The following is a 27,412-nucleotide window of genomic DNA, read 5'->3' as shown; positions in this document are numbered from 1 at the left end:
GGGGGCGGGCAGGGCCGGGGGGGCGGGGAGGGGACGGCGGCACCGCCGGCTCGGCCCCTTCGCCGGGGCTCGGCGGAGCGCGGCCGCCCCTCGCCGCGCCCCCTCCCCGCCGCCCCGGCAGCCGGAGCTCGGCAGAAGCTCCTCCGGGAGCCCCGCGGAGCCGCCGAGCCCGGAGCGCGGAGCGGAGCCCGGCGGGGATGCGGGAGGCGGCGAGCGGCTGAGGAGGACCCGGCTCCGCGCCGGGCGGAGCACACCCCCTTCTTCCCTTCCCTTCCCTTCCAGGATTTGGGATCTTACCTGCTCGCCTTGGGAATTATTATTATATATATATATATATATTATTTTTTTTGATCCATCCCTTTTTTTTTTTAAATTTTTTAAATTTTTATTTTATTTTATTTTTTTTTGCACACGTGGAGGAGCGCGCGGATTTCCTAACATGATCTTGGCAAACGCCTTCTGCATCGTCCTCTTCGTAGGTGAGTGGCCCCGGCCGGGGTGCCCCGGGCTGGTGGGGGGGATGTTGGGGGGTGGTGGCTGTCGCCTGGCCGAGGTGGCGTGTCCCCCCCACCCCCGGGTGAGAGGCTGCGGGGGCTGAGAGCGGGACCGACCCCCTGCGAGCCGGCGCTGCGGCAGGAGGGGGACGCGGCGAGGGGCTTAACTAAGGGCAACTCGATTCTCCTGTTCCCTGTAAACTTAAAACGGGGAGGGGGACACGGGGGACGAGGGGGACACAACCCCAAGCAGCCCCCGCCGCTGGCAGCGCAGGGAGCGAGCGGGATCATCCACCGGCACAGCCCTGCTCGTCTGCGATCCTTCTCTCCTCGTCAGCCAGCAGGGATTTGCGTTTTGGGGGGATATTTGCCCCTCTCGCCCCCTCCCACCCGTGCGGTGCCCTCCCAGTGCTGCTCCCCACCCCGCGCCCTTCCAAAGGCTGGGAACGCGGCGCGGGGAACGGGCAGGGAAAGTTGAGCCCGTGGCGTGTCGCGTGTGCGTGGGGAACCGCCGTCCCCGCGGCTGGAATCGCGCGTGGTGCCGGAGAGAGGGAGCGCGGCTGAGTTCCCGGGGAGCTTTGTCTGCGCCGGGAGACGCTTCCCATTTATTTCTAGGGCAGCCTCCCACGGGAGGTGCAGCTGGAAAAGGGAGGGGGAGATGGGACCCCCAGACCGTGCTGGGTTTGGGGTGAAAAGGAGGCAGGTGGGAAATGTCCGGTTTTTTGCCCTCCTTGCCGTGGCTCCTGGCTGTGCCCGTGTCGTGCTCCCGATGCCATCCCAGATTCCCGGCCCCTCCGTGGGTTCCCGGCGTGTGATCCCAGATCTCTTTGGGTTCCCGGTGTGTGATCCCAGCTCTCCGTGGGTTCCCGGGGTGTGATCCCAGCCCCCCGTGGGTTCCCGGTCTGTGATCCCAGCCCCCCGTAGGTTCCCGGTCTGTGATCCCAGCCCCCCGTGGGTTCCCGGTCTGTGATCCCAGCCCCCCGTGGGTTCCCGGTCTGTGATCCCAGCTCCCTCTCTGTTCCCGGGTGTGATCCCAGCTCCCTGCAGCATCGAGCACCCGGAAAACTCCGCTGAGCCTCTGCTGGGCTGGCGGGGTGTCACCGTCCTGCGGGGCCAGGGAGAAGGGCCAGGGAGCTGCTGGGGGAGACTTGAAGGTTGGCAGAGCCAACCCCGCTCCAGAGGGACGTGGAGCTCGGCTCCGCTCCCTGCCTGGAATGAGGGTGAGGGGCTCTTCCCCTCCCTGCTCCCGGCGCGATCCCGGGGATTGAAGGGGTGCTGTGGGGTGGGGAGGGGTCAGCTGGTGCCTCCCACGCCTCTGTGTGGGGTGGGACACAGGCCCCAGCCCCAGTTTGGGGGTGCCCTCTCCCAGGGAGTGCTGGGGGGCACGAGCTGTGCCCTCTGAGACAGAGAGAAGGGGGCACGAGTGGGGAGACCCCTGGGCAGGGGAGAAAAGGGGGGCTCCAGCCCGGCTGGGGGCCCAGCTGTGCGCATGCCTGAGGCGGTGCTGGACGTCTCATGGTGACATTTTGGGGGGCTGGGACCCCCAGGGGGACAGGGACCTCCAGGGTGCCCCACTGGAGACATCCAGACTGGGGTCCAGCCGCCCTGCATGAAAGCAGGCCCCCCCTGTCCCCCAATTCCTGGTTGCCCCAAAGGCTTTGTGGGTGCGGGGGGGGGAAGCTGCATCCCCAAATCCCGAGGAGCCGGAGCACCCCGGTGATCCAGGGATGTTGTACCCCCAGGGATGGGGTGACCACCCAAGGGTGGCCTCGTGGGGAGGATCCTGGTGCAGAGAACACCCGGCTCTGCACATCTGGGATCATTCCCAAGGAGCCAAAGCAGCCCCCTGGCTCTGGGAGGCTGCGTGTTCCAGAGGGAGCCTTTTTGGGGGGTGAGTTGCAAGAGGAGAAATATTTCCCTCTCCCGAAGGTCTGTGGCAGAACCAGCAAAAGAAAACGTGTCTTAGAGCTCGGAAAAGAGGCTGCTGGTGTGGGGAGGAAAAGGGGCCATCTCCTTGTGTGCTGGCAGAGCCTTGTGCATCTGCCTGCAAATCCTCGCCTGCTCCGACACCCCGGAGACTGCCGAGGATTAGCTTGGAATTCTCTGCAGATGTTTTATGGATGGGAGTTTAGGGAGGGTGGCTCTATCAGGCGAGGGTTTCTGGGGGGAAGGGGGGTGAAAAAATCCCCCCTGGGTCTCGCCCTCCATGCAGACTCCCCACCCTGTGCCTCGGTGGGGCTGCAGGGCCGGGAAGGGAAGGGGGGGATCCAGGAAAAACCCACGGAGGTGGCAGCTGGGGCTGATTCCTGCTGGATTTGGAGGGACCAGGCTGTGCTGTGCAGGCTGTGAGCGTGAGGAAGGGCTGTGCCTGCCCTGCCTCCTCTGCTGGGGTGGCTTTGTGCTCCGGGCTCCGCTGGCATTCCCGGCTGGACGGTGTGGGATGCTGCAGGAACCCTCCCAGGGAGGCCGAGGGGCTCACAGATCCCTGTTCCCTGCGAGATCATGGAAACAAGGTGGAAAAAGCCAGGAGGACGGGGCCAGCTCGCCACCAGCACACATCCCTGCTGGCTCCCAGCGGGTGGATTTACTGTTGGGCTTCCCAATCCGGCACTGGGATGTGCACGAGGATATTCCAGGTGGTCCAGCGCCTTTTGCACCAGGGCAAGGATGTCTCCCTTCCATACCTGCCTGCCAGCACCTCTGGTTCCTGCCTGGGAGGCCCATGGATCCAGCCAGGAGGCAGGAATGTGGCTGTTTGGGAAGAGGCTTTGTGGCATCGGCTGGAGAAGATGGAATTTGGAGCTGAGACCTGGCCCAGGGCAGAGGGATTTGGGATGAGCACCAGCTGGATCTGACACCGAATGGGCGAGGATGGCACATGGTGGAGCTGTGGGATGGCTCTTCATACCCCCTGGAGCTGTGGGATGGCTCTCCATGTCCCCCTGGAGCTGTGGGATGGCTCTCCATGCCCTCTGGAACTGTGGGATGGCTCTCCATGTCCCCCTGGAGCTGTGGGATGGCTCTCCATGTCCCCCTGGAGCTGTGGGATGGCTCTCCATGTCCCCCTGGAGCTGTGGGATGGCTCTCCATGCCCTCTGGAGCTGTGGGATGGCTCTGCATGCCCTGGAGTGGTTGCCCTGCAGCCACAGCAGGCTCAGGCTGTCTGGATGCCTCAGGCTGGGCTTTCCCAGCATGTGAAGCTGCAGAGCCCCTTCCAGCATCATTCCAAAGCGTGGTGAAGATCCAGCATTCCTGCCCCCAGGAGCGTTCGGGGCTGCCTGTTCCTCCTCCAGCAGCCCGGGCCGTGTGCCAGGAGTGTGCCTGCACGGCTCCTGCCTGCCTCCCGTGTGGAATATAATCCTGACAGGCCAGGGATGGCCTTCCCAAGGTTGGATCTACCGTGGGTTACCCGGACCCTGCGAACCTGTTTGGGATCGTCGGCTGAAGACCAGGAGGGATCTGTGGGATCTGTTCCTTGCACTGACCACGGGCAGTGGAGCTGTTTCCACCTGGGCTGTTGCTGCTGCCCACCCTGCTCCTTCCCCCTGTCCCCCCCCCAGGGCCCCCCGAGTGTCCCCTCTGGCACAGGACCCAGGGGGACAAAGCTGGGTGTGGCCACCTGCCCCTCTGGCCACTCCTTCCCATGGGATGCGGGAGGCAGGGCACAAATGCCCAGCCCAGGGTGGTGGCAGGGCACAAATGTCCAGCCCAGGGTGGTGGCAGGGCACAAATGTCCAGCCCAGGGTGGTGGCAGGGCACAAATGCCCAGCCCAGGGTGGTGGCAGGGGACAAATGTCCAGCCCAGGGTGGTGGCAGGGCACAAATGCCCAGCCCAGGGTGGTGGCAGGGGACAAATGTCCAGCCTGGGATGGTGGCAGGGCACAAATGCCCAGCCCAGGGTGGTGGCAGGGGACAAATGTCCAGCCCAGGGTGGTGGCAGGGGCCCAGCCCTGCCTGTTGGGAGCCACCCACGTGTCCTGGTGGGCGAGGGGGGGACACGGGTGGCCCTTGTCACATTCCTGTAGGTGTCACTGTCCCCCTGCCAGACCCGGGCTGGGAAGGGGCTGGGAGCTGGAGGCCGAGATTCCCACGGGATGGGAATATGGGAATGCTGCTCCTCACGGGATGGGAATATGGGAATGCTGCTCCTCGGGGCTCAGGGACAGGCGCTCACCAAGGGGGGTCCCCCTGTCCATCACCCTCTGGGGGGTGCTGGCGCTGCACAAAGCAGGGCCCCCCCTGTCCATCACCCTCTGGAGCAGCCCAGGGTGCCCTCCGGGTCCTGCCATGCCCGTTTTTGCCTGTCCTAGGGCTTCCCCTGGAATCTGGCAGTCGGGGGGTCGGGAGTGACAGGAGTGCCCACCCTGTCCCTGGTGCAGGCTGGGGGGGCCCAGTGCTACCTGTGCCCAGTCCCCACTGCACCCACAGGGGCTGGGCCCGGGCTTGGCTTGGCAAGGATCGATTCCCAAAAGGAAAAGAGAAGGAGAAGACGATGGGAACGGTGTGAGAGCCGCGGGAACACCGAGGCAGGAGGGGAGGGCACAGAGGCTGGGGCTGAGAGTGGGCACGGGCAGCAGGGACAGTTGCCACCCCGAGGGATGGCTGGCACAGTGGGGAGGCAGGAGGCCATCCCAGGGGGAAGAGCCTGTGCCAAGCCACAGCTTCCCTGCCGAGCTCTGGCACTCCCAACCCCGTGGGTCAGACGCCCGAAAAATCCCATGATGGGGCTGAAAACGATGAGCAGCTCAAAGAAAAGCCCCGAGAGCAGCATGTGCAGGGAGCTGGGATGGAATTCCTGCTTCCCTGGGCTCCGTGGGCTCTGTGTTCCGGGGCTGGGAACACGCCGAGGTCACGGATTTGCCGGGTTGGTTTAATACACGTGGGGCTGGATGTGGAGGGGTTGGGTTAACCCTCCACCTTCTCATTCCACACCCTGGGGCACCTCTTGGGTTCTGGGGTGCCTGGTGACATCCCTGGGAGTGTCCAGGGCCAGGCTGGATGGCGCTTGGAGCAGCCTGGGATAGTGGGAGGTGTCCCTGCCTGTGGCAGGGGGTGGAATGAGATCCTGGGATCCCAGAGTGGTGTGGGTTGGAAGGGACCTTAAATTCATCCAGTGCCACCCCCTGCCATGGGCAGGGACACCTTCCACCAGCCCAGGTTGTTCCAACCTGGCCTTGGACACTTCCAGGGATCCAGGGGCAGCCACAGCTTCTCTGGGAAATCCATTCCAGGGCCTCTCCACCCTCCCAGGGAGGAATTTCTTCCCTTCCTCCAACCTAAATTTCTCCTCTTTCAGTTCGACCTTTAAGGTCCTTTCTAACCCAAACCATTCCACGATTCTGTGGCACATCCAGGCTAATTTCAGGCGTGATGGAACAATCACCCTCCCTGGAACACCCCAAAGGTGTCGCCACCAGGAACCTCATCCCAGGGCAGAGGAGGGGCAGGGACTGAGCTCTGCTCTGGGGGGACCAGGGACAGCAGCCAGGGGATGGCTGGAGCTGTGCCAGGGCAGGCTCAGGTTGGATCTCAGGAAAAGATTCTTCTCCCAGAGGCTGGTTGGGCACTGCCCAGGCTCCCCAGGGCAGTGGGCACAGCCCCAAGGCTGCCAGAGCTCCAGGAGGGTTTGGATGCTTCCCTGGGGCACAGGGTGGGACTCTTGGGGATGGGCCTGTGCAGGGTGAGGAGTTGGACTGGATGCTCCTTGGGGGTGCCTCATAGCTCAGGATATCCTGATTTCAAAATCTGCTAAAAAAAAATCACATTTTTGAAAGTCTGGTGAAACTTGAGGCCTCTGTTCCACCAGCTTTCAAAACCCTGGGAGCATTTCTGCACCCCAAGGCAGAGGGGCATGCAGGGTGCCCAGCTCTGTGGGGATGGACCGGGGTGAGGGTGTCCCAGAGCCCAGCTGAGGGTCAGCACCCACTTACCCACCACCCTTAACTTCCACCAGAAAAGAATCACCTTACCCTTGGAATTTAGGAAGAATTTCTTTGCAGAGAGGGTGCTCAGCCATTGGAATGGGCTGCCCAGGGAAGGGGGGGATTCTCCATCCCTGGAGGTGTTTAAGGACAGACTGGATGTGGCATCAGTGCCATGGGCTGGGAACCACGGCGGGGTTGGATCAAGGGTTGGACTGGATGATCTCGGAGGTCCCTTCCAACCCAGCTGATTCTGGGATTCTGTGATTCTGTGATTTCTGCACCCCAAGGCAGAGGGGCCCGCGGGGGTGCCCAGCCCTGTGGGGATGGACCGGGGTGAGGGTGTCCCAGAGCCCAGCTGAGGGTCAGCACCCACTTACCTCCCGCCCTTAACTTCCACCAGAAAACAATCACCTTATCCTTGGAGAGAGGGGAGAAACGGGAGTCGTTCCAACGCGGTGAGGATATTTTAAAACATAACTGGGCACGACCCGGGGCGGCCGCGCGGGGCGGGCGGGGAGGGAACGCGACACCTTCCCGCCCCATCTCCGCCCTCCCTCACCTCCGTGTGCCCTCCTCTCTGCCCCTCCCCGTCCCAGACGAGATGCTGCGCTGCCTGGGAGCCGCCGCCCCCCCCCCGGGCCCGGCGGGGCAGGACCCCCGCGGCTGGAGGGTGCCCGTGGACTGCGTGCGGGCCAACGAGCTGTGCGCGGGCGAGCCCGGCTGCAGCGCCCGCTACCGCACCCTGCGCCAGTGCCTGGCCGGGCGCGACAGGAACACCATGCTGGCCAACAAGGAGTGCCAGGCGGCCCTGGAGGTGCTGCAGGAGAGCCCCCTGTACGACTGCCGCTGCAAGAGGGGCATGAAGAAGGAGCTTCAGTGCCTTCAGATCTACTGGAGTATACACCTGGGGCTGACCGAAGGTGAGGGGGGTGCTGGCGCGGTTGGAGGAGGGAGGGGAGTCTGGGGGAAATGGGGTGGGTGGGGCTTGGGTAGCTCAGGTAAGGCGGGTGGGCACCCCAAGTGGGGCAGGGGGGTACTCCAGGTAGGGCAGGTGAGCTCCTTTACCCCAGGTAAGGGAGATTGGCACCCCAGGTAGGGCAGGTGGGTACCTCAGATAAGGGAGATGGGCACCCCAGGTAGGGCAGGTGAGCTCCTTTACCCCAGGTAAGGGAGACAGGCACGCCAGGTAAGGCAGGTGGGTACCCCAGGTAAAGCAGATGGGTTCCCCGGGTAGAGGAGATGGGCACCTCAACTAGAGCAGATGGGCACCCCAGGCAGGGCAGGTGAGCTCCCTTACCCCAGGTAAGGCAGGTGGGTACCCCAGGTAAGGGAGATGGGCACCCCAGGTAGGGCAGGTGAGCATCCCAGGTAGGGCAGGTGAGCTCCCTTAGCCCAGGTAAGGGAGATGGGCACCCCGGGTAAGGGAGATGGGCACCCCAGGTAGGGCAGGTGAGCATCCCATTCCCAGAGGATGCTCATGGGGGTTGAGCTGCCCAAGACGGGCACGGGGTGTCCCTGTGGAAGGTGTCCCTGCCCGGGGGAGGGGGTTGGAAGGAGATTTTTTTAAGGTCCCTTTCCAACCCAAACCAGTCTGGGATTCTGGGATTCTGTGGGGGAGCTGTGCCTGAGGATGGGAAAGGTGTGCCTGAGGGTGGGAAAGGTGTGTCTGAGGATGGGAAAGCTGTACCTGAGGATAGGAAAGGTGTACTCAAGGATGGGAAAGCTGTGCCTGAAGATGGGAAAGCTGTACCTGAGGATGGGAAAGGTGTACTGGAGGATGGGGGAGCTGTTCCTGAGGCTGGGGGAGCTGTACCCCAGCTCACAGCCCCCCTGGGTGAAGTTCCCTCCAAATCTGGGTCAGCACAGGAAGCTTCGAGCCCAAAACCCGTCCCAGAGCAGGAATTACTCCTTAATTGTTTTCTCCCCCTCATTAACAGCCTTCATTGAGCAGCTTCCCAGGGCTTTGCAAGCATGAATGAGGGACGTTTTTAAGGGCTTGCTGGGTACTCCAGGAGCTGTACCTGGAGGAGGAGGAGGAGGTGGGAAGAGAAGTGATTATGCCAAGTCTTAGGGAGAGGTGGAAGCTCTGGGGCGATCCAGCAGCTCGTTGCTTTAATGTGCAGCGAGGAACCCGAAGCAGATCCTGATCTTGTGCCGTTTTAGCCAAGATTTCGGGGCTGGTGTCCTCCCAGCTGGGGAATGTCCCCTGTCCCTGCCTCCGGGGAGGGCTGCTCTGGCTCCAGCCTCGTTCCTGGGGGTTAATTGTATCTCCAGGCAGGTCCAGTGCCCTTTTAATGCTCCGTAATTTCCCTGGCAAAGCAGCAGGAGTCAAGCTGGGGTTTAATTATTCATTGCGCCGGCGGAGCAATGCACCGGGAGGTTACTGTGCTTCCTAAACGCGCTTTAATCAAGGTGCTGTTTGTCATCGGAGCACGAGGAAACCCGGGGAGCTGGAGGAGGGGCTGGGAATGGCCTGGAGAAGGACCCTCCGGGCTGCCCGGAGCCTGTTCCCTTCCCTGTGCCCCCCAAGAGCATCACCCTGGGGAGAGCAGGCACGGGGGGACGGGCTGGAACCCCGCAGGAGGTGGAGACGGCCCAGCCTGGCATCCCACCCGGCATCCCACCGGTGTCTCCTCCTCCCAGATTTCCAAGGAATGCCCCTGAGGAGCCGCTGGGCTCGGAGCAAACCCTCCTGCCCCGCTCCCTGCCCCTCCTTGGCCACGCAGGCTTTGAAGCGGGATAAACGCTGCTGCCTCGGGCCGGGAATAACCCCGGGATGCATCCCTGGGACACAGCAGGCTCCATCCTGGCTCCCCACCCCGCAGGGATCCTGGGGAAGGGATGCCCCAGCACTCCTGGATCGATGCTCCAGCTGCTGCTCAGCCTCAGCCGGGGCTTTCAAAGTCCGGCCATCGATTAATTTTTACAGATATATATATATTTTATTTATTTTTTCCTGTGGCCGCCGGGGTTTGGGGAGAGCGTTTCCTCTCCTGAGGGCCATGGCTGGTTGTCCTGAAATTGTTTTTTTATTTTTTTCCTGGGGTTTAACCCAGCAAAAGCACAGGAGTTTTCCCTGAGATCCAAGATGGGAGAAGGGGGATTTGCCCCTCAGGTTCCCTCTGGAAGGTGTGGATTGTGGTGGATGAGCCCCTGGAGTGCAGCGTGGGGACACTCTGGGGCTCTCAGAGGATGAGGGTCTGTACCCCTGCACTGAAATATTCCTATTTTCCCAAGGAACGGGGTGGAAAACCATCTTACAGCGGGTTTTTAGGCAAATGGGGGGTTTGGAACAACAATAAAACAACCCAGAGCTGAGCACAGGCCCTCAAACTTCCAGCCTGCAGCTGACCCAGGCTGGGGGGCTGTGGCCAGGGAATCCCAATCCCCCTTCAAATCCCAATTCCTTCAACTCCTGGAGCCACTGCCAGCCCTGGCTCGGACAGGGAGCTGAGCTGGCAGCAGGACCCTCCCACCCCCTCCCCAGCAGCCAGAGCCCACCTGAACCGCTCCAAAATCAGCTTTTTTCCTCGTGTTTCAGGCTTTTTTTAAAGGCTTTTTGGCTTCCCCCCTTCCCAAATCCCAGGCTGGTGGTGGTGGGGGGGTTGCCCGTGCCGAGATCATTCCCCCTGTGGGTTTTAATTTGCTTTTCCTCCCTCCCTCCCTTCCTTCTCTCCCTTTCCTCCCACGGCAGGAGAAGAATTTTATGAAGCTTCCCCCTACGAGCCGGTCACCTCTCGTCTCTCTGATATATTCAGACTCGCTTCAATTTTCTCAGGTAATAAAAGCAACACGCTCTGGCTGCTTTATCTTCCCCTTGCCCGGGGAACACAGACCTGCCACCGAGAGAGCTCCCTGGCAGGGAAAACCTGCAGCTCCTCCCCTCCCCGGGGCTTGTCCTGTAGCTCCTGCAGCTCCTCCAGCTGCTTTCCTGCCCCTCTCGTCGCCCATCACCCCGAATCTGGTGCCCTGGGGGGACACGAGGCCTCCCTGGAGCTGGCTGGGATGCTGGAGGGGGATGGAGGGGCTGGATCCCGCCTGCTGAGGCATTTTGGGGCAGATCCTCTTGGTTTCAGCCCTCCCTAGGCTGGGATTTAGGTTTTTTTACCTCCTGGATTCAACCACGGATTTACAGGAGATTGCTGAGGTTGGGCTGGAGAGGCTGAAATTCCCTTAAATCCCTGATTTGCCTCGTCCCCAGCACCGGGGTGGGGAGGAGGGGGAGGCTCCAGGGGGGTCCAGACCCCCCGTTCCACTTCTTCTGGAAGATTTGGGACCCTCGAGATGCCTCATATTTGGGGGGGCTGAGGGGGGACCCTGTTTGCTGTCCCTCCCGGGGGGGGGGTGGCCTGGAGCCGAGCTCTGGAATTCTGCTGGGAGAGGGATGCCGAGCCCTTTGGAGCATCTCCGTGCCCTTTGGAGCATCTCTGTGCCTCCTCCCACCCTCCCCGAGGATCCCAAACTCCACCACCGTCCTCGGCAACTTCTTTTTTGCCGTCCATTTCCATGACAACCTTCCCTCTGCCACCCCCCACCCCCTTCCCAAATTAGGTCAGCAGTGCCTTGGCTTCTCCTCGCTCTTTCTCCTCCTCACCCTTCCCCCCAAACCCGCCTGGCCGTGAGGTTTTGGGGGTGGGGGGAGGATGTCCCCGTGTGCCCAGATGTCGCGGTGTGAACTCGGGGGGTCGTGCAGCCCTGCCCGGAGCCCCCCCAACTCACCTGGGGACCCCCCTGAGCAGAGCTGGGACGGTGCATCCCCCCCACCCCTCTGCCGGGTTTGAGCCCCCCCCGAGGTGGATTTTCCCGGGATTGGGATGTTTGGGATGTTTGGGAGGAGGCTGCCCCCCCCCCCCCGGGATCACATCGGCGTCAGGGAAATATTTAACTGCTGGAAAGTAGGAAAAGCAAAAAAAGAGTGTGGGGTGGGGGATTGGACCCTCCCGGGCTGATTTATTGACACCGGCAGAGCCCGTCCGGCGATTTTGGGGCTGGGGGAAGGGGTAGCTCCGTGCTGCGGGCTCGGGGCTTCTCCCACCCCTTCCCTGCCCCCCTGGCCGGGGCTGGGGGGGTGCGAGCAGCCCGCGGGTGCCCCCCTGGACCCCCAGCCCCGACCTGAGCGCGGGCGGTGAAGCGAACGAGCTTTTTAGTGCTGGTTGTTGTGGAGAACGAGCTGCCGCTAATTGCCTGGGGGGGAGAGCCGGGGGGGGGGGGGGATTACGGGGCCGTGGTGCAGGAAAGGAGGGGCTGCGAGCCTCGTGTGAGCCATGGGCAGTGTGCCAGGGCACCAGGAGCCAGCGCTGAGCCTCCCCCGGGCAGGGGGGCCGCGCTCCAGGATCCCCCCGAGGGGCAGAGCAGCCCAGGATACCCCTCAGTGCCAAGGGGGGGCTGCACCCCGGGGCCAAGCACAGCCCGTGGGGAGCAGGAAGAGGCTCCAGCTGCAAATCCAGCCCTGTGGGCACCAACCCCCAAGAACTTGGTTGGCATCAGGCCCCCCGGGCTCAGCCCAGCAGCTCTGCCTTCCCCGTCACCCTCCTCCTCCTCTTGCTCTGCCTCTGTCCGGCACTGAGGGGCCCCCAGGGCCTGCAGAGGGGATGCCAAGTGGCCCCAGGTCCCCTGCCCAGCCCCTCACCCCCCCGGTTTCCTCCCCTGCTCATGAAACTTTCATGCCTTTCGTGCTTTATTAATGAGCTCCCCAGAAACCCCATTAAGATGCATCCAGGTCCCTGCAGGTCCAGGGCAGGGCAGGAGTGATGAGATGCTCAGGGGGGTTTAGACAATAAGCTGGCACTTCCCACAGATCCCAAAACCCCGGCTTTGTGCAGGAGATCTGCTGTTAACCACTTGCAGGGCTTGGAGCAGTTGTCACAGGAACATGAGCCCCTAAAAAGCTGCACTGAACCCCTAAAAAGCTGCACTGAACCCCTAATAAGTGGCACTGAACCCCTAAAAAGCCGCACTGAGCCCCTAAAAAGCTGCACTGAGCCCTAGTTTTGGGGAGAGGCTGTGGGGGCTGAGGGGCCCTCTGTGGTTTGGCAGATTATTCTGCTTTGGAGAGGGCTGAATAATTAATAATTATTCTCTGAATAATTGACAAAGGGGAAGGAAACGTTGCCAATTCCTGGCATGAATTATGCACTCAGAGCTGCCTGACCAGGTCCCCCCGGTTTTGGGGGGTGTTTAACCCTCCCTGGGCTGGATGGGGGCCTCCAAATTGGGGAGGGGGGAACCATCCAGCCCCTTACCCACTGCCAGCAGGGCAGGGATGGGCCGTGCTGGAGATGCCAGAGGGGTGGCACTGATGCCAGTCCTTCCCCAGAGCATCTCCCCCAGGTCTGAGGGCATCTCCCCATCCTGGGTTTGAGAGGCATCTCCCCAGGTTGAGAGGCATCCTTCCAGCCTTGAGGGCTTCTCCTAATCCCTGGGTTGAGAAGCTTCTCCCTGTGTTTGAGGACTTCTCCCCAGGTTTGGGGACTCCTCTTTAGGTTTGAGGGCTTCCCTTTGGGTTTGAAGGCTTCTCCCCAGGTTAAGAGGCATCTTTCCATGTTGAGGATTCCTCCTAATCCCTGGGTTGAGAAGCTTCTCCCTGGGTTTGAGAGGCATCTTTCCAGACGGAGAGGAATTTGTCCAGGTTTGAGGGTTTCTCCCTATCCATGATTTGAGAGACTTCTCCCCAGGCTGAGATGCATCCTTCCAGCTTCGAGAGCTTCTCCCAACCCCTGAGCTGAGAAGCTTCTCCCCAGGTTTGAGGGCTTCTCCCCAGGTTAAGAGGCGTCCTTCCAGCTTTGAGGGCTTCCCCTAATCGCTGGGTCGAGAAACTTCTCCCCAGGTTCGAGGATTTCTCTTTAGGTCCCAGGGCTTCTCCCCAGGTTGAGAGGCATCCTTCCAGCTCTGAGGGCTCCTCCCAGCCCCTGAGCTGAGAAGCTTCTCCCCAGGTTTGAGGGCTTCTCCCCAGGTTGAGAGGCATCCTTCCAGCTCTGAGGGCTCCTCCCAGCCCCTGAGCTGAGAAGCTTCTCCCCAGGTTTGAGGGCTTCTCCCCAGGTTGAGAGGCATCCCTCCAGCTTCGAGAGCTTCTCCCAACCCCTGAGCTGAGAAGCTTCTCCCCGAGTTTCAGAGTTCGTCCCCAGACCCAAGGCCACCTCCCCACCTCCCTCCCTCCCCAGGGATGGACCCCGCCGCCTCCTCCAAGAGCAACCACTGCCTGGACGCGGCCAAGGCCTGCAACCTGAACGACAACTGCAAGCGCCTGCGCTCGGGGTACATCTCCACGTGCAGCCGGGAGCTGGCGGGGGCCGAGCCCTGCAGCCGCCGCAAGTGCCACAAGGCCCTGCGCCAGTTCTTCGACCGCGTGCCCGGCGAGTTCACCTTCCGCCTGCTCTTCTGCTCCTGCAAGGACCGCGCCTGCGCCGAGCGCCGCCGCCAGACCATCGTCCCCTCCTGCTCCTACGAGGACAAGGAGAAGCCCAACTGCCTGGACCTGCGGGGCACCTGCCGGGCGGATCACCTGTGCAGGTAAAGAAGGGGGGGCACGGCTGGAAGGGGGGGCTGGAGAGTCCCGGGGGGCACCTGGAGAGTCCCACGAGGACCTGGAGAATCCCAGCTCTGCAGGGGCTGGTCCCAGCATGTCCTAGTTAGGTGTGGGACCTGGAGAATCCCAGCTCTGTGGGGGCTTATCCCATCTGGCAGTGGGAGCTGGAGAATCCCAGGGGGACGTGGAAAATCCCAGCTCTCCATGGGCTGATCCCAGTTGGTAGTGGGACCTGAAGAATCCCAGCTCTCCATGGGCTGATCCCAGTTGTCAGTGGGACCTGAAGAATCCCAGCTCTCTGGGGGCTGATCCCAGTTGGCAGTGGGAGCTGGAGAATCCCAGGGTGACCTGGAGAACCCCAGCTCTCCTCTGGCTGATCCCAACATGTCCTAGTTAGGTGTGGCACCTGGAGAATCCCAGTGGTACCTGGAGAATCCCAGCTCTCCATGGGCTGATCCCAGCTGGCAGTGGGAGCAGGACAATCCCAGTTCTCTGGGGGCTGCTCCCAGCATGTCCTCATTAGCTGTGGGACCTGGAGAATCCAAGGGAACAGGGATGGAGCCTCCCTTTGCTGCTGTGAGCGGCAGAGCCGGATCCCTGGGGAATGTGCAGCTCCATTCCCCACCCGGGACTGCTCCACCTCCCCGAGCTGTGGAGGGGTGAATGTTCAAAGGGCAGGAGGTCACACACGTGCCCTGCAAGCAGCCAAATCCCTCCCTGTGCTCCCAGCATCCCAAAAAAAGCCTTCCCGGCTGGTGAAATCCGCCGCTTTCCCCGTGGAGGAGCAAAGGTGGGAGCTCAGGCTCCTGTGCAGTTATGAAACTCATTATTCACACGGCAAAAAACCCTCCAGGGGCTGGATCAGCCTCGTCAGGGATCTGTCTTCTGCCAGGAGCAGGAGGGGCTTTGCTCCTCTTTGCCATCGGGGTGATGGAGTTTCCCGGCGGAAGAAATGAGAGCTCCGGGTCTTCCTCCGGAGCCGCTGGAAATGTGGGAATTGGGGCTTTTTATCAAAAAGTAATACAATGAGCCAACGTCCATGAATAAAAGATAGCGGTGAGTGGCAGCACCTCTCCATCAGCTCGCTCCGAGGGGGGATGCTGCGGATGAGGGAGAGGGATAACCCGGGCGAGCGGCCACGGAGCTGCCGAGCGTTAATGAGGAGCCTGAGCCTGCCTGAGATGAAATCCCAGCAGGAGGAGGTGAAGCAGCAACGGGAGGAAAGGCGCAGCAGCTGCCTGGAGTGTTTGCTCCGAGGTGGAAGTGCGCTTTTCTGGCATGGGGATGGGTGCTGGGGGCTGCCTGGCTGGGGGTCCTGGCTCTGCAGGACACCCCAATCCAGCGTTCCGTTGTTTCCAGCAGAGCTGTGCTGCAGCCTCAGGCGTTTTCCCCTCGTGGTGGGGTGTTCCAGGACATGGATGCACTCCTTGGATCTGGGTTTTTTAAGGGGAAGGTCTCATCCCACCCACTCCCCTCTGGCATCTCCACACAGGAGCGACCAGGCACGAAACCCCTCCGTGTCCCCTCATCCCAAGGGGATTTCCCACTGATATCCCTGTGTTTATCCAGCAGGTTGATGCTCATCCTTACCCGACAGGGGCCTGGCGAGGGATTGAACTGGGAGCAGATCCCGAGTGTTCCCAAAGCCAGCGGTGACAGGAGATGGGATAAGGCTCCTGCCCCGGGCAGGAAGGGGCCCTTCCTCCCCAGAAAAGCTGAGGAGTTGGAAGGGAAAGGGCAAATTAAAAGACCCAGCGTGGAAATCACCCATTCCTGGAGGTTTTTCGTGGCTTTTTGCTGCTGTTTTCCAGCTGTGCAGGGCTGGGGGTTCCGTGGAGGGGGGGATAAAATCCCCCAGCTCCTCCATCCTGACCGAGGTGTGGGGTGCTCTGGGTGCTTTGGGAGGGCTGTTTGAAGCTCTGGGTCACCCAGGGGTGCCCGTGGCTGGGGGGACACCCTGTGCTGTCCTTCTGAGGGCAGGAAGGGGCCAGGATTTGTCCCCTGGGCTCCTCCCGTGTGTCCCCTCAAGGACCCAACCCCTGCTGACAGCAAGTTAGGTGTGGGACCTGGAGAACCCCAGCTCTCCATGGGCTGATCCCATTGGCAATGGGACCTGAAGAATCCCAGCTCTCCATGGGCTGATCCCATTGGCAGTGGGAGCTGCAGAGTCCCAGAAGGACGTGGAGAATCCCAGCTCTCCATGGGCTGATCCCAGCTGGCAGTGGGAGCTGGAGAATCCCAGGGGGACCTGGAAAATCCCAGCTCTCCATGGGCTGATCCCATTGGCAATAGGACCTGGAAAATCCCAGCTCTCCACGGGCTCATCCCAGCTGATAGTGGGACCTGGAGAATCCCAGAAGGACCTGGGAAATCCCAGCTCTCCATGAGCTGATCCCATTGGCAATGGGACCTGGAGAATCCCAGCTCTTCATGGGTTGATCCCAGCTGGCAGTGGGAGCTGGAGAATCCCAGGGGGACCTGGGAAATCCCAGCTCTCCATGGGCTCATCCCATTGGCAATGGGACCTGGAGAATCCCAGCTCTCCACGGGCTCATCCCAGCTGGCAGTGGGACCCGGAGAATCCCAGAAGGACCTGGGAAATCCCAGCTCTCCATGGGCTGATCCCATTGGCAATGGGACCTGGAAAATCCCAGCTCTCCACGGGCTGATCCCAGTTGTCAGTGGGACCTGGAGAATCCCAGCTCTCCATGGGCTCATCCCAGCTGGCAGTGGGACCCGGAGAATCCCCTGTGCCACCCCCTTCCCGGCTTTGTGGGTTATTCCGGGCACAAATCCCGGCTTTTTGCTCCGGATAAATCGATTCCAATGCCCTTGACCCGGCTGACCACTCAAAAAAAAAATCCTCCCGGGCCCTTCCCCGCCTCCACCGGGCTCAGATCGCCGCAATTTGCGCGGCCCTTTGTGCCCAGGGAAGCTTTTCCCGGCGCTCCGGGAGCCCGCCGAGCTCCCGGGGCTTTTGTGTCTGATTGCGACCGGCAGGTTTTTGAGCTCCCGGAATGTAAAAAAAAACCTTTTTCCAAAAAAAAAAAAAAAAAAAAAAAAAAGCACTAAGCACTCAGCGAAGGAGGAAAGGAAAGGGAAGGGAAGGGAAGAAGGGGGAGAAAAGAGCTGATTTCAGCAGCTGCAGCTTTGCTGTATTTTTTCGTCTTGCATCAGCAAGTCGGGAACACAAATAATCTGGTCTTACACGCTCCAGTGGTGCTGGGGCTGAAGAATTTCCCAGCCTCCACTGGCTGGAGCTCCCTCAGCATCCAGGGGCTGATGGTTCATTGCCTGGAGTTTTTATCCCTGGTTTTTGGTGTATTTAAGGCTGGGAGAGTGGCCTGGTTTTGGTGTATTTAAGGCTGGGGGAGTGGGGGCTGATGGTTCACTTCCCAGAGTTTTTATCCCTGTTTTTGGTGTATTTAAGGCTGGGAGAGTGGGGTGAGGGATCATTTTCCTGAGGTTTTTATCCCTGTTTTTCCTGGGGGAGTGGGGGGTGAGGGATCATTTCCCAGAGTTTTTATCCCCGTTTTTCCTGGGGGAGTGGGGGGTGAGGGATCATTTCCCAGAGATTTTATCCCCGTTTTTCCTGGGGGAGTGGGGGCTGATGGTTCACTTCCCAGAGTTTTTATCCCTGTTTTTGGTGTATTTAAGGCTGGGGGAGTGGGGCGTGAGGGATCATTTCCCAGAGTTTTTCTATCCCTGTTTTTGGTGTATTTAAGGCTGGGGGATGGGGTGAGGGATCTTCCCAGCCCCTCCCAGGGTGTCTGTGCCCATCGGGGAGATATTTGGGCACAGCAGAGCCGCCTCTTTTCGGCTTTTGGGGTCGGGAATGAGCAGAACCGGGAATAAGCAGAACCGGCCCAGCTGGGTGTTGATTAAACACCGAATTTGGGAACAAAACACTTCTTTCTTTAAAGCCTTCCCGGCCTTTGTTTAGCAGAGACAAAATGCCATCCGGAATGGATGTTTCCTTGATAAACAGCGGAGCAGCAGCAGCTCAACTTTCTCATTACTCCCTGTAACGAGCGGGGCTCGGCTGGCGGGGAAGGAGGAGGAGGAGGAGGGAAAAATTGCTCCTGGATCCAACAGCGGCTCCGGGAGCTGGTGGAGAGGAGCAGTGGTGGAGTTTGGGGGGCAGTGATGGAGTTTGAGGGGGCAATGGTTGAGTTTGGGGGGCAGTGTTCGAGTTTGGGGGGTAATGTTTGAGTTTGGGGGGCAATGGTGGAGTTTGGGGCCAGTGTTGGAGTTTGAGGGGCAGTGTTGGAATTTGAAGGGCAAGGTTTGAATTTGGGGGGCAGTGGTGGAGTTTGGGGGGCAAAGTTTGAGTTTGAGGGGCAACGTTTGAGTTTGGGGCCAGTGTTGGAGTTTGGGGGGCAGTGTTTGAGTTTGGGGCCAATGGTGGAGTTTGGGGGGTAGTGGTTGAGTTTGGGGGAAATGGTGGAGTTTGGGGGGCAATGGTGGAGTTTGGGGGGCAGTGGTGGAATTTTGGGGGCAATGGTGCAGTTTGGGGGGCAATGGTTGAGTTTGAGGGGCAATGGCTGACACACTCCCCCAGCTCCCAGCCTGCAACAACCAGCCTCCAAATCCAACTTTTAAATTAGGAAACCTCTAAAGATCGTTGGATTTGGATTTCTGGGGGGGGTGGGGGGGGGGTCGGTGGGGCAGCACCTCGTGGGTGACCCTCCCTTGGGACCCCACATGTGGAGGCAGCTGGGAGGGCTCAGCTCCCTCGAGGCTCCCCGGGCTTTTAACACAATAATAAGTCAATTCTCGCTGAATAATTAAATCGAGAGGCTTCATAAGTATTGACTTAATGTGACAGCAAGTCTATACCGACTCGGGCTTTGCTTATGTAAACACAATCTCCTGTTCGGCTTAGTTAGCAGTTCAATGGGATAGAACAGGCCCTCAATTAAAACCAAATGATGCGTGTGCTTAATTCTTCCCTCCCCGGGTAATGATAGGGCTCGAGCAGAGGCAAAGAGGATAAAAAAAAAAAACCACCACAAAAAAAAAAAAAAGCCTTTGAGCCGCTCTTATCGGCGGGGAATCGAAACGTGGTGTCCTGAAAGGCACGTGGAGAGCTCCTGACTGAGAAGTTGGGCTGGTTTCTCTCCTGATTTTTTTCCCCTCTCTTGCTGGTTTGCCTCTGCTCGGCCTAATTTGGGGGTTTCTCCTTCGGTTTATGGTGGGGTTTGCCTTTTTTTTCTGTTTGTTTTTTCCTGCTGTCCCCCTATCCCCGAGCGAGGGACCTGAGGTTGGAAAAGCCCTCCGAGATCACCAAGTCCAACCTCACCCCCTCCTTGTCACCCTGCCCAGAGCCTGGGGACTCCACCACCTCCCTGGGCAGCCCTTTCTGGTGCCTGACAGCCCCTTCCACGAAGGAATTCCTCCTGAAATTCGGGATGAGGGAGCAGCGCCCACCCCACCGAGCCACGCAGAAATTCAGCTTTCCCCAAAACCCCAACTCAGGCTCCCCTGGCTCCCACCAGAACGGGCCACTCCGCTCCCCAGAGGTGGCACAGAACTTTTCCCAGCTCAAACAAATCTCCCCATTGATCTCTTTGCCTGTGTTTTTTCTTTTTTTTCCCCCTCCCCCGTGAACCGTCTGCTGCCTTTGCTGGGGGATCATCCACAAAAGCGGGAGTTTTGTCCCGGCTTCCCTCGTTCCTCCGGGGGCTCTTTGAATCACCTGCCCGCGTTTGAGGCTAATCTTTGTTTTATCTCAGCATCTCCCGGCTTCAAAAGGATTCCTCTCCAGCAGGACACGAGGCAGAGGCAGCGCTGGGAGGGGGATGCCCAGCGGGGCCCGCGGGTTTTTCATGTCTCGCCGAGGTTTTTTTTCGCGTGTTGTCGCAGCTTCTTGAACATCCCCGGCTCTGCAGGGGAGGGGGACAGGCGCCTTTCCCGGCTGCCTCTCCGGGCTCGTGTCTTTTAAAGCCCTTTTTCCCCTCGGTCCCTGTGAATGGACCCTGGAAAAACCACGGTCCGGAGTAATCCCGGTATTTTGGGCATGAAATATTCAGGAGCCTGATGCTGCTGGGCTCGGATGGGCGCTGGGATGGCAGCAATTAGCACCCAATTAGGCCCTCGGTCACCAGCAAGAGTCTCCAGGAATCCCACTGCATTCCCATATGGAGCATCCAGTGTGCTGGTCCGGCCCTGAGCAGCCGGGCTTTATTCCCTCCCTTTATTCCCTCTTAACCTGAGGATCGTGGAGTGGTTTGGGTTGGAAGGGGCCTTACAGGAATCCCATTCCACCCCCTGCCAAGTTGGTTGCTCCAACCTGGCCCCTGGGACACTTCCAGGGATGGGGTGTCCACATCCTTTCCCTGGGATGTAGCCCCTGGAACTGCAGCATTCCTGCTCCTCCCTGGCACTCCGGTGGTCCCTGCCTGGAGATCTGGAACGGGGAGGAGGAATTCTGGGGTGGGTGGAAGGAATCTGCTCCGTTCAGCCACCGCTTCATTTGTTCCCGTGTTTAATTTGCTCAAAAGCCTCCCGAAAACAAATCATTCCTATTTAAGGAACGAAAAAATGACGCAATTTTCCATCGGTTCCCGCGGCTCCAGGCAGGTACCGCTGGAAGATTCAATCACTGCCTGGACAAAGCTGACATTTAATTAAGAAGGGAGGAGAGGAAGCTGAGGGAAATAATGTATTCCTGTTCCTCCTGCGGGGTGTGTGAAGTGCTGGGGGGGAAAAAAAGGGAGCCGAGGAGCTTTTCCCCTGGGAAATGCCAGGGCTCATCCTCGGGGTGGGAGATTCCTCCAGAGGGGCCACGACTCACCCTCCTGTCTGTCCATTCGATGGCTGAGTCTCCCTGGGAATCTGCAGCCCGTCCTTCTGTCCCCCGGGCCGTCTGTCCATCCTCTTCTCCGCTCTTCCCAGTCCTTCAGGGAATTCCGATTCCCGACCTGGGGGATCCCTCCCCGTGTTCCGGTGTGAGGAGCGGGTGTGTGTCAGTGGAGCCAGGTCACGGATACCCCTGGGAATAATCGTGGAATGGCGGAATCACGCAGTGTTTGGGGTGGGAGGGACCTTAAAGGCCACGGGGAAGGGACACCTCCCGTGAAACTTCTGCTTCCGTCGCTCCTCGTGCTGATTCCGTGCGGGAGGGAAGATGGGACGGGGGAACCAAGCCAGGAATCGGACTGAGGGATGGAAATCAGCTCCTCGTGGCCCTTCCTTGTTCCTCCTGCTGCTGCTGGTTCTCCCCATCTCTGCTGGTTCTCCCGGGTCAGGCAGCAGGGTGGGAGCATCTCACCCCCACCCCGCTGCCTTTTGGGGGGTTTTCCCCCCCCCCCTCCCTTCTCGACTTCAAAAGAAGAAAGGAAAACTGTAATTCCCAACCTCAGGCATTTTAATTGCACTCCGAGCTGGAAGGTTCCAGGGGGGAGGATAAATCCAGGCAGTGAAATTTTCTGGCCCTGTAAGGACGCCTGGGAGAGGCCAAACGAGACCGGGAAGTTTATGGGGTCTCTGCCTGGTGGAGCAGTGCTGGGAGAGGGCTTGGGGAGCAGGGAGGGATGGAGGAATGAGGGTGCCAGGCTTGGAGGGGGTTCATTCCCTCGGGAATGAGGGCTGGCTCCCTCATACCATGCCCCCTTGTCAGGGTGGGGCAACAGAGGTGGGACAAGAAGTTTCACCACCTGAGTTCAGCTCTCATTTAGATCTCCTTCCTTTAATCCCATTTATGTTCCCCTTCATGTTCCCCTTTATATTCCCCCTTATCTTCCCCTTTATCCTGCTGAAATATCTCCGAGCTGCTCCGTGCTGGGACAGGCGGTGCAATCCCGTCCCTCTCCCCCTTCTCTTCCCTTTCCAGGTCCCGTCTGGCCGATTTCCACACCAACTGCCAGGCCACCTTCCAGTCCCTGACCAGCTGCCCCGGGGACAACTACCAGGCGTGCCTGGGCTCCTACGCGGGGCTCATCGGTGAGTGGCAGCCTCGGGCTGGGGAAGGGTCCCCCTCCCACCGTGGCTTCATCCCTGTCCCTCCTCCTCCTCCTCCTCCTCCTCCTCCTCCTCCTCCTTGCCAGGCTTCGACATGACCCCCAACTACGTCGACGCCAGCACCACCAGCATCACCATCTCGCCCTGGTGCTCCTGCAAGGGCAGCGGGAACATGGAGGAGGAGTGCGAGAAGTTCCTGCGGGACTTCACGGAAAACCCCTGTCTCCGTAAGGCGCTTCCCGGCTCCCCCTGCCCCGCTTCCTCACCCCACCCTGCCGCATCACCCAGCCCCCCTAAAACCTCTCCCGCCCCCAGGAAACGCCATCCAGGCCTTTGGCAACGGGAGCGACGTGAGCGTGGCCCCCAAAAACCCCTCTCCCCCCGTCACGGTGCCTCCCAGGGCGGAGAAGAGCCCGGCCCTGCCCGACGACGTCAACGACAGCAACACCATCTACGACACCAGCGTCGGCCCCGCCTGCACCCCCGCCCAGGTAGGGATGGGAGAAGGGAGTGGGAAAAGCAGGGATCAGTGCCCTGCCCCTCACCCGGGGCAGCATCACCTGCCTGCCCAGGTGAGCCGGTGTGGCTGCCCCGAGCCCTCCTTCTCCTGCTCCGGGGGGAAAGCGGCTCCAATTCCACGTGGTTTTGGGGAAATGTGGAAAATACATGTTTTCTGGCGTCGGGCTGGGCGTGTGGGGCCGCGTTTTGCTCCTTGGGAGAGGGGTGGGATGGGGTCTGTGGGTGTCCACAGCAGGAGGATTTGCAGCAGGGGTGCAAGGCAGGAGCCCGGTGGAGACCCTGAGCTGCCCATGGAAAAGGGATGAGCTTTTCCTCCTCCTCCTCCTCCTCCTGCTCACCTTTTCTCTTTGTGCCTCACCCCCGAGCCCCGATTTCCACAGGGAAATCCAGGACTCCAAACCCCGGTTCCCATCCCTGCCCTCACCCTTCCTGCCTTCTCCTCCCCAGGAACAAGGACTGAAGCCAAACAAGTCCAAAGAGCAGAGCCTGTGCTACTCAGAGGTGGGTTTGGGGCAGGGAGGGAGCACAGGGAGGGGGATCCTGGCCCTGGGAGCTGTTTCCCTGTGCAAACAGCTTGGGAAGGACACCAGGGATGAGGGAAGGGAACACCAGGGGTGAGGGAAGGGAACACCAGGAATGAGGGAAGGACACCAGGGATGAGGGAAGGGAACACCAGGAATGAGGGAAGGACGCCAGGGATGAGGGAAGGACACCAGGGATGAGGGAAGGGAACACCAGGGATGAGGGAAGGGAACACCAGGGATGAGGGAAGGACACCAGGGATGAGGGAAGGACACCAGGGATGAGGGAAGGGAACACCAGGAATGAGGGAAGGACACCAGGGATGAGGGAAGGACGCCAGGGATGAGGGAAGGACACCAGGAATGAGGGAAGGACACCAGGGATGAGGGAAGGACACCAGGGATGAGGGAAGGACACCAGGGATGAGGGAAGGACACCAGGGATGAGGGAAGGGAACACCAGGGATGAGGGAAGGACACCAGGGATGAGGGAAGGACGCCAGGGATGAGGGAAGGGAACACCAGGGATGAGGGAAGGGAACACCAGGGATGAGCAAAGGGAACACCAGGTGTTTATCCATGGATGCTTTTCCCTTGGATGCTTCCACCTCCCCCCAAACCCGCCCTGCTGACGCCTCCTCTGCCCCCAGACCCAGCTGACCACGGACACGATGCCGGACCAGAAGACCTTCGTGGACCAGAAGGGGGGATGCAGCCGACACCGGGCGGGCCGGATCCTGCTCCCTGTGCTCCTGGGGCCCATCCTGCTGCTGGCACCGGGATTATAGAGGGGAGGGAAAGGCCGGCGGGACGGGGACGCTCCCACCAGTGCCCACCAGTGCCCACCAGTGCCCGCTGGCACTCAGCCTCACCCCCAGCTCCTGCTGCGGCCACGGGGGGACACGGACAGAGACCCTCTGGAGCGCCGGGAATGCCGAGGCGCGGGAATGCCGAGGCGGCAGGAGGGACCCTCTCACCGACGCTGGGAAACTTTGGTGGTTTTTTTTCTTCCTGGTTTCATCATTTGGGGTTTTTTTCCATGGTTTTTGAGGGTGTTTTTTGTTTTGTTTTGTTTTTTTTTTTGTTTTTCCAAAGCAGGATTTTCTCTCGTGGTGGAAAACCCCACCCCTGGAATGGGGAAAAGGGGAGGGGGCCGGAGCTGCGAGCGGCGCTGGGGAGGGGGAAATAAACGGAGCAGAGCTTTTTGGGGGAAGGGGATTTTCAGGAATATCCGCAGGATCCGCCGGCCTGGGGACGAGGATTCCGCAGGGGAGCATCCCAGAGGATTGGCTGTGCCGTGGGGAGCCCCCTGTGCAGCTCGGAGGGGACTGGCTGGACCTTTTAACACCATTATTGGGGGTTTTGGTTGGGGTTGTTTCGTTTTTATTTCTCCCCGAGAGTTTTCAAACGGAAGCGAAAAGAAACTTTTGTTGAACTGTGTGGGGTCATCCCGATGTTTTCAGCCTGTCACTTCCAGGGGGAGATCTTCATTTTTCTTTATTTTATTTTATTTTATTTTTTTTTTAATTTTTTTTTAAATTTGGGTCGGGAAGGGATTTGACCCCTCGGGGGGGGGGGGTCAGAATCTCTCTCTGTGTTCCTCTCCCTTTTCTTTTCTATATACATATATAGTGTATGTATACCCCACTCACCTATACCTACATATATGTATGTATATACATAACCAGATGCAACGTGTGGCTTTTTAAATTTTGTTTTCCCCTCCTTTCTTTTTTTTTGGAAAGGCAAAAAAACAAAACAAAACAAAAACCGGGCTCGGAACGGCGACTTCAAAACGCATTGCTGTAAAAGTTTATTTTTTTTAATGACGTCTATGATGGAGAAGACAAAATAATAAAATAAACCCAGACCAACAAACCCAAGGAATGAAAACAGCCCCAAAAAGCTCCGATGGAATCCGAGTTTTCTGGCCAAGCATCCCCAGCCTGGGGAAAGGGGGTCACCGGGGGGGGGCCCCTTCAGCTGCAGGAACACAGAGATTTTTGGGTCAGCCCAAATATTTTTGCAGCTCTCCAGAACAATTCCCTGCCTGTTTTGCTCCGGGAGACAAGCAAACAAGGCAACATTTCAAAGGAGCTGACACGTTCCCCGTGTGGCAGGGAGAGGGGTTTTTTATTCGGTTTTATTTTTTGTTGTTGTTGCTGTTTGGGTTGGTTTTTGTTGTTTTTATTTTTATGTGCAATAGCCGTGGATTTGAAACACCATCCTCTCGCCTTAACGTTGTTTTTTTGGTTGGTGGGGGTTTTTTTCCCCCCCCCCCAAGACGACCTGTCAGCGCTTTAAAAACCGAAGTGAAACGTCGAGATCTGGGTCAGGCAAAGCAGCGAGTTGCTCGATTTTTTTTTTGGTTGTTGTTTTTTTTCTTTTAATTTATTTATTTCAGGTTTTTTCACACTTTGCCGCTCCTGTCAGGCGGCGGAAACGTCGGCTCCCATCCAGCTGTGCCCGTGGAAAAGGGGGTGTTGGGCACCTTGGGATGCCACAGTCGTGGAATCGCAGAATCCTGGAGCTGTTTGGGTTGAAGGGACCTTAAAAATCACCCTGTTCAACCCCTTCCAGAGACTGGGTTGCTCCAATCCTGGCCTGGGACGCTGAAAATCAGAGTGGAGGGACCTGCTGGGCTGTTTGCAGGGAGCTGGGGCCGGTGGGGAAGGGGAGGGATGGATGAATATTCCCTTTTCCAGCGCGGAAAAAAGCAGAGAGGGCTGAGCCGGGGGAGCTGGCACGGGGAAAATAAACATGTCACGGCTCTCCCGGGAGCCGGGGGCAAAGCCAGGCTGCTCCTGCTCCTGCTCCTGCTCCTGCTCCTGCTCCTGCTCCCTGCCTCCTCTGACAGCTCTGACCCTGCGGAGCAGTTTGGCTCCCAAAAAACCATCCTGGCATGGAGAGGGGTGGCTGGGGGGGCTCCAAAGCCAGATTTGGGTGACCCCCGACCATGCAGGGTTTGGAGTCTGAGCTCCGTGATTCCGTAGGGAAGGGGATGTAAAACACAGCATGGATTGCTCCTCCGGGTGGTGGCTGGATTCCTCTCTTCCCTGAGAAGGCTGGGAATGCTGCAGGCATTGCTGGGAGGAGGATGAACTGCTCTGCCAGGCAGGGATTCCATCCATCACTGCTGCCCACGGGGCACCTGCATTCCCTGCTCGGGACTGTCCATCCTGCATTCCCTGCTTTGGGACTGTCCATCCTGCATTCCCTGCTCAGGATTGTCCATCCTGCATTCCCTGCTCGGGATTGTCCATCCTGCATTCCCTGCTCAGGATTGTCCATCCTGCATTCCCTGCTCGGGACTGTCCATCCTGCATTCCCTGCTTTGGGACTGTCCATCCTGCATTCCCTGCTCAGGATTGTCCATCCTGCATTCCCTGCTCGGGATTGTCCATCCTGCATTCCCTGCTTTGGGAGTGTCCATCCTGCATTCCCTGCTTGGGATTGTCCATCCTGCATTCCCTGCTTTGGGAGTGTCCATCCTGCATTCCCTGCTTGGGATTGTCCATCCTGCATTCCCTGCTCGGGATTGTCCATCCTGCATTCCCTGCTCGGGATTGTCCATCCTGCATTCCCTGCTCAGGATTGTCCATCCTGCATTCCCTGCTCAGGATTGTCCATCCTGCATTCCCTGCTCAGGATTGTCCATCCTGCATTCCCTGCTCGGGACTGTCCATCCTGCATTCCCTGCTCGGGATTGTCCATCCTGCATTCCCTGCTTGGGATTGTCCATCCTGCATTCCCTGCTCAGGATTGTCCACCCTGCATTCCCTGCTCGGGATTGTCCATCCTGCATTCCCTGCTCAGGATTGTCCATCCTGCATTCCCTGCTTTGGGAGTGTCCATCCTGCATTCCCTGCTCGGGATTGTCCATCCTGCATTCCCTGCTCGGGATTGTCCATCCTGCTCCTGGGAGCTCCCCGGGTTTTCCAGCCTAAGGAGGCAGCAGCAGGAAGCAAAAAGCTTTGGATGAAGCCGAGTTAAGGGTCCCTCCTCGCTCTGGGGGGTGTTCTGGCACTGCTGGGCCCTCCCCGAGCACGTGCCGGTGGGGCCAGAGGCAGGACAAGACCTGGAGCTGCTGGATGCAGCAGGATGGGGATGTGCCATTCCTGGATGCAGCAGGATGGGGATGTGCCATTCCTGGAGCTGCTGGATGCAGCAGGATTGGGATGTGCCATTCCTGAAGCACCTGGATGCAGCAGGATGGGGATGTGCCATTCCTGGATGCAGCAGGATGGGGATGTGCCATTCCTGGAGCTGCTGGATGCAGCAGGATGGAGATGTGCCATTCCTGGATGCAGCAGGATTGGGATGTGCCATTCCTGGATGCAGCAGGATTGGGATGTGCCATTTCATGGAGCTGCTGGATGCAGCAGGATGGGGCTGTGCCATTCCACTCCTGGAGCAGCCTGGATGCAGCTGCACCCCCCTGGCTGCGTCCCAGGCACGGAGATGGAG

The 27,412-nt window shown here is 59.5% G+C and overlaps 2 protein-coding genes across 2 annotated transcripts; both read left to right on the top strand.

Annotated features, from left to right (window-relative positions):
- Nucleotides 1–92: 92 nt before the first annotated feature.
- Nucleotides 93–25,170, top strand: GFRA2 (GDNF family receptor alpha 2). The gene is made up of 9 exons (XM_027714069.2): nucleotides 93–479; nucleotides 7,015–7,338; nucleotides 10,113–10,196; nucleotides 13,579–13,927; nucleotides 21,778–21,887; nucleotides 21,992–22,132; nucleotides 22,221–22,396; nucleotides 22,872–22,925; nucleotides 23,596–25,170. The coding sequence occupies exons 1-9, from the start codon at nucleotides 440–442 to the stop codon at nucleotides 23,731–23,733; spliced, it is 1,416 nt and encodes a 471-aa protein (XP_027569870.1). The 5' UTR covers nucleotides 93–439; the 3' UTR covers nucleotides 23,734–25,170.
- LOC120324649 lies at nucleotides 711–5,514 on the top strand. Its single transcript, XM_039388268.1, has 2 exons — nucleotides 711–4,162; nucleotides 4,194–5,514. The coding sequence occupies exons 1-2, from the start codon at nucleotides 3,869–3,871 to the stop codon at nucleotides 4,842–4,844; spliced, it is 945 nt and encodes a 314-aa protein (XP_039244202.1). The 5' UTR covers nucleotides 711–3,868; the 3' UTR covers nucleotides 4,845–5,514.
- Nucleotides 25,171–27,412: the final 2,242 nt, after the last annotated feature.

Source organism: Pipra filicauda, unplaced genomic scaffold (assembly GCF_003945595.2).
Source record: "Pipra filicauda isolate LSUMZ 115617 unplaced genomic scaffold, ASM394559v2 scaffold629_size504944_pilon, whole genome shotgun sequence".
Lineage (NCBI taxonomy): Eukaryota > Metazoa > Chordata > Aves > Passeriformes > Pipridae > Pipra > Pipra filicauda.
Note: the sequence above shows the minus strand (reverse complement) of the source record. Positions and strands in the feature narration are given on the sequence as shown.

Bases quoted from the DNA above. Each gene is read 5' to 3' on its own strand.
- LOC120324649 (XM_039388268.1), top strand. From the start codon at position 3,869: ATGGCCTTCCCAAGGTTGGATCTACCGTGGGTTACCCGGACCCTGCGA. The intron at 4,163-4,193 runs ATGCCCAGCCCA...GGCAGGGCACAA, and splicing joins ATGCGGGAGGCAGGGCACAA to ATGTCCAGCCCAGGGTGGTG.
- GFRA2 (XM_027714069.2), top strand. From the start codon at position 440: ATGATCTTGGCAAACGCCTTCTGCATCGTCCTCTTCGTAG. The intron at 480-7,014 runs GTGAGTGGCCCC...TCCCCGTCCCAG, and splicing joins CTGCATCGTCCTCTTCGTAG to ACGAGATGCTGCGCTGCCTG. The intron at 21,888-21,991 runs GTGAGTGGCAGC...CCTCCTTGCCAG, and splicing joins CTCCTACGCGGGGCTCATCG to GCTTCGACATGACCCCCAAC.